Source organism: Microtus oregoni, unplaced genomic scaffold, assembly GCF_018167655.1.
Source record: "Microtus oregoni isolate MIOR12 unplaced genomic scaffold, Mior012 000094F_ref0000399, whole genome shotgun sequence".
NCBI classification, from domain to species: Eukaryota; Metazoa; Chordata; class Mammalia; order Rodentia; family Cricetidae; genus Microtus; species Microtus oregoni.
The window spans coordinates 2,459,692-2,465,786 of NW_024544707.1; the positions used below are offsets into that span (position 1 = coordinate 2,459,692).

A 6,095-nucleotide genomic window follows, 5' to 3' on the forward strand; every position below is an offset into this window, starting at 1 on the left:
TGTGTATGTAAAGTACTGTCTATCCCACTTTAAACATAACCAAATGTTGTTGGAATGCAAACTGTGCTTGCTACTACAAATAGACATTTGCAATCCCTCTGGTGAATTCATCATCTGAGGTTAGAAAACTCAGTACTTAAGGGGAGCTTGAGCTAGTAATCCCTTTGTGACTTAGGTTCACAGATATAGCTGATGACTATAGCTCAGAGCATATGTGTGAAGAGTGACATCAAAATTTTATCACTTAAGTCTTAAGGACTTGGCCATACATTATGCATAGACATGTCACAAGCAAAATGATGAAACATGTTCTCAATAGGTTCTGTGTATTCTCTATGTAAGTAATATAGAACACACTTAAAAGTTGGGACTGTTCTTTGTGAGTACTGCCTTGTTGATGGGATATTGCGACTGTGTCCTGGAACTTTCATTCTAGGCCACGTTCAGTTTTGGGTTTTTTTTTTTAGCATAGTCCAGTTGCCACTGTAGAAGTGGTATGGTTACTCACAATTTTATATGATTTTGTCTGGAGTTGGACGCTATCAGGCAAATCTTGTCTTGAAAGACGTCTTCTGAACTCATTAGTGGTGAAATAATATATGATTGGGTCAAGGCAGGAATTCAGACTTGCCAGACACAGGGCCACAGAATGAAATATTAGAATCACTTTTCTGGCTACACAGCTCTTAATTTCATTGGATTTAACCAGGAAATCTAAAGGAAAGCTGAAGTGATAAGGTGCAAAGCAAATTAGAAATACCCCTGCACAAGTCAAAATCATCTTCAAGGCTTTCTTTTTCTCTCCAAGATGTTGAGAAATAGGGTATTTGTTTTGTAATGATAAAGCTGTTTTCCATGTACAGTACAGGACAATCATGAGAGGAGTAACAAACCCAACCAGTTCTCCAATGGTTATCATGGCAACAGACTGGGCCAAATTGACATTCCTGGTAGGAAGATCCACAAAGCATTTGGTTCTGTTGCCTGGGGTATCATCATTGGTTCTGAGGAGAGGAAAAAGTAGGCAGGCAAGGCAGATGATCAACCAGCCAACAATGCTGATATACAAGTCATATTTCTGCTTGCCGTCATTGAAACGAAAGGGGTACATGAGAAACCAAAATCTTCGTACACTGATGCAGACCAAGAAGTATATGCTTGCATACATGTTAACATATTTCAGGTAGAAGCAAAACATGCAGAGACCAGGACCAAATGGCCAGTCATGGTTCAAGTAGTAAAAGATTCTCAGTGGCAGAGAAAGAATTTGCAATAAGTCAGCAATAGCTAAATTTATCATAAATACCACAGCCCTTTTGGTTTCTTTCATATAGCCATAAAATACCCACAAGGCTAATATGTTCCCTATGAGCCCTGGCACAAGAATGACAGTGTATGTTACTGCATAAATGAAGTACCGAAAATCTGTATTGTCTCCATCAGTCTTGTTACATGTATAATTAGCAATCATGATTATTTCTAGAGAAATTGTCTTTGTCTAATGATCATTCAAAATCTAAATTCATAAGTAACAACTGTACCTCTTACAATATTGCTGGTCAATGGCTCAGAAAGACAGAGTATAAAACAGCTTTTTGCCACAATTGTTAGCCTCTACATATGATTTGGGAACTTTCCAAAAAATGCTTGTATGTTTGCCTTAGATTTGTCTACAACAAGTACAGAATTCTAGTGTGCAAGCACACATGAATTGTTAACGTTTTCTCTTCTTGTTTATTTTGCAGTAAGGCCTTCCAGGACATCATGGCAGTTGGATATCTCCCATTTGGTTCAGAACTATGTTATCTGTCAACTTCTTGAATTCCCATATGATAATCATTACAGGTGTTTGGAAGGATATTCGTGGGAGTTTTTTCAGCCTGGCTCACGCAGAAGAAAAGTTTGCTTCAGTGCAGAGTGTGTCTGCCACTATTTCAAGATGATTAACTTTGGTGGGTCTTTTGTTCCTGAGACCTTTTCAGATCTGTATTGAAATTTAAGAAGAGAAAGGGAAAAAAACAAACCTGTAAGTAAAAGAAAATAAGCCATTTATATATGGTATTTTTACATGAGAAAAACCCTTCATTTGATGGCCATGCTATGTCCAAAAGACAATGTTTGTAAAACATACTCCCCATACTCTAGGTCTTACATTCTTTAGTCTCTCTTTAAGTGATATCTCCTGAGCCTCACTGTGTGGGGTGATATAGATATCTTACTTAGGGCTGAGAAGTCACAGTCACTTATTCTTAGCATTTTGGTCAGTTATGGGGCTCTGCCTTAATTGCTTCCCATTACAAAAAAAGATTTAAGAACAGCACAGATCTGTGGGTATAAACAAATATTTAGAAGGCATTTTGATAACGTGATCATTTAGCAAAACAACACACTAGATTCCTTTCTAGTGTGTTCCTAGTCAGAGGCTTTTGGTAAAGTTCACTATGTCAGTCATGAATTTTCTCCTGTGGAACAGGCTTCAAACACAACCAGAATGCACTTGTTTATCTCCTTCACATTTGTGAAAATATTGCATCAGTGGGCGCATCTTTTTGGTCAGGTTAGTATTATAGCATAGAGTGTCTAGTACTGGAGAAGACCATTGATGTCTTTTTTCCTCCAGAGGCCTACGTAATATCACCTGACACAATGAAAGCTGCCTATCCAGGATGACTCCTCCATTGCTGGTGAGAGTGCAAATTTGTACAATCACCAATCACTATCGAAATAAATATTGTGGTTCCTTAGAAAATTTACAATTGATCTACCTAAGACCCAGCTATACCACTATTGGGCATATACACAAAGGATGCTCCATCCAACCACAAGGATACTTGCTCACCTATGTTCACAGAAGATTTATTCATAATAGCCAGAAACTGGAAACAATCCAGAAGTCCCTCAACTGAAAAATAGAAAATGTGGTACATTCACTCGAGAGTTTAAAAAAAAATATCAACATAAAATTTGCAGGTCTATGAATCATACTAGAAAAAAAATCATCCTAAGTAAGATAATCCAGCTCCAGAAAGACAAATATGGTACATACTCACTATTAAGTGAACATTAGCTGTAAAGTAAACAATAACCATGTGACAATCCAGAAACTCAGAGAGGTGAAGTAACAAGGAGGGCTCAGAAAAGGGTACATGGATGTCTCAGGGAAGGGAAAACAGAATAGATTTTGTAAGTGGATTGAGGCAGGTGGGGATGACAATTGGAGGGGCAGGGGGAGAGGGATGAAGGAAGAGAATGCTGAGACAGACAACTGGAATGTAGGGGAGGAAGCACTTGGGGGTGATTTGAAATTCCCTGGAATCCTTGAGTGACCCTAGTGAAGACTCCTAGTAATAAAGGATATGAAAACTGAGCCAGCCATCTTCTATAGCTAGGCAAGGCTCCCAGCAGTGGGGCTGCAACATTAACCCTGCCACAAAATCTTAGACTTAAAATCTTTCTTGCCCACAAGATGTGCTGGGGTAATGGTGCAGAGCTTGTGGGAGTGGTCAGCCAATGACTGGTCCAAGTTGAGGCCCATACCTCAAGAGGGAGCCCATGTCTGACACTATCTGGGTGAGTAGGAACCAGGGGCTGGTTAGCCCAGAGACCTAGGGTAGAATGGAACATGACTGGAGGAAAAAATCCAATGAAATGATTCCTAATGATATTCTGCTATACTCATAGGATCAGTGCCTAGCCCAATTGCCATCAGAGAGGCTTCCTCCAGCAGCTGATGGAAGCAGATACAGAGACCCACAGCCAAACACTAGGCAGAGCCAGGGGAACCCTGTAAAAGAGATGGGAGACCGGATTGTATGAGCTGGGATGGGGAGGTGGGGTGGGGTGGAGGGCATTACAAGAACACAGACCACAAAATCAACTAAGCAGGCCTCATAGGGGATCACAGAGTCTGAAGTGACAATCTCTGAACCTGCATGGGTCTGAGCTAAGTCCTCTTCATATATGTTATGGTTGCGTGGCTTGGTGTTCTTGTGGGATTCCTAAGAATGGGAGCAGTGGGTGTCTCTGACTCTTTTGTCCGATCTTGGGACCATTTTCCTCCTACTGGGTTACCTTGTTTAACCTTATTATGAAGGTTTGTGCTTAGTCATTTTTTAACTTTTTATTATTAAAAACTCTATTTTTTTCATTTTACATACTAATCCCAGTTTCCATTCCCTGCCCTCCTCCTGCTCCCTTCACCTGCTCCCCTATCCATTCTTCAGAGAAGGTAAGGCACATTGCTTTGAGGAAGGATCAAGGCTCTCCCTCCTATATCTAGGCTGAGCAAGGTATCCCTCCAAAGAGAATGAATTCCAAAAAGCCAGTACAAGCACTAGGGATAAATCCTGGTCCCAATGATAGTGGCCCTGCAGTCTACGTCAGCCGTACAACTGTTACCCACATGCTTAGTCTTATTTTAACTTGTTATGCCATGTTCAGTTGATGTCCCTGGGAAGCCTGCTCTCTCTCTCTCTCTTTCCCTCTCTCTCTCCCTCTCTCTCCTCTGTCTCTTAAAAAATCTATTTATTTATTATGTAGCCACTGTTCTACTTGTGTATATGCCTACAGGTCAGAAAAGGGTACGAGATCTCATTGTACATGGTCACGAGCCACCATGTGGTTCTTGGGAACTGGATTCAGGACATCTGGAAGAGCAGCCAATGCTCTTAACCTCTGAGCCATCTCTCCAGGCTGCCTGCTCTTTTTATTTTTGAAGGGAAACAGAGGAAGAGTGGATATGGGAAAGAAGAGAAGTGAAAGGAGTATGGGGAAGAGTGGGGGAAGGGGAAACTGTGGTGGGGATGTAATGTGTTAGAGAAAACTAAAAGAAAATTAAAAACATTCTTCTATGTCTTATAGCCAAAGAATGTGGTATTTTCAGCAACAGGATCCCACAGTCTAATTAGAATGGGCAACTAGTGGTAATAAAGCAATGGTATAATAATATATAAGAAAACAATGGTAATAGCCTGAGTTATTTTATTGGGGTGCTCTGGAAACTCCCTTACCAATAACCCATATGGAGGGTACACTATATCAGGATTAAAATTTCTTTTTTGTACTCATGAAATTAGGGGTACCTTAGTTTACCTGAACAAGATTAATCCTGTCAGAATTCCAGAATGAATAGGGGAGGAGCTCAGAAGGCTTTATCCCTAGATGAGGAGTTATTGGTAGTTGATGGCCACTAAGGGGAAGAGAATAATTTTTCTTTAGGGCTGTAGCCAAATTTTTCTTTGGGGATGATAGGTTGCTCATCCCCAAGTGGATGGTCCCACACACATGCACATATGGTCAGTTCTCAAGGGACTCAATGAGTTATTTATATATAAAAAACATAAGAGGATATAAAGTTGGGAAGGAGACCTATCGAGAAGCTCTAGAGAAGATGGGATGAAGTCAGATATAGATACAATCAAATATCATTGTATATAGGTAAAATAAGAAAATAAGACCTATGTATAAAATGCATTACTTTTAAAAGAATTTGAGTGAGAGTAAATATGCTACAGATTCTATCACAGTGGTTCTCATTCTCTGGGTTATGACCCCTTTGTGGGTCAAATGACCCGGCCACAAGGTTCACCTAAGACCACTGGGAAACACACATATTTACATTATGATTCATAACAGTAGGAAATTATAGTTATGAAGTAGTGATGAAAATAATTTTATGGCTGGGAGTCATCACAACATGAGAAACTGTATGAAAGGGTCTCAGCACTAGGAAGGTTGAGAACCACTGTTCCACAAGATGCAGAAAAATAAAACTAGAAGGAACTTGAAAAAAAAATCTAGCATACTAAAAATGTCTGAACCAACAAATATGGGAGCCTCTTAGATATTCAGAAGAATCTCAGCTCTTCCCTCAGGACTTGTAAAATCAAAATGTGCATTTTAACAGTTAAACTCAGTTGAGATTTTGGAAAATCTGATCTCCACCACTGTTTCATGAACTTAGCAGATATTCAGATCCATGTAAGGAAGACTTTTTCTTTAAAAATAACAACAAAAAATACAGCTTTCCAGGTGTTTCCTCCAGAGATTTTGATTTAACATGTTTTAGGTAAGGCCAGAAATTTGTTTTTAAAAAG

The 6,095-nt window shown here is 39.6% G+C and overlaps 1 protein-coding gene across 1 annotated transcript; it reads right to left on the minus strand.

The window, feature by feature from the left end:
• Positions 1-463: 463 nt before the first annotated feature.
• LOC121442703 (probable G-protein coupled receptor 174) lies at positions 464-1,471 on the minus strand. Its single transcript, XM_041644316.1, has one exon. It carries the CDS (start codon positions 1,469-1,471, stop codon positions 464-466), a length of 1,008 nt encoding a protein of 335 aa, XP_041500250.1.
• Between the last annotated feature and the right edge of the window lie 4,624 nt (positions 1,472-6,095).

Excerpts from the sequence above, each read along its gene's own strand:
- LOC121442703 (XM_041644316.1), bottom strand. The coding sequence starts at position 1,471 with ATGATTGCTAATTATACATGTAACAAGACTGATGGAGACAATACAGAT.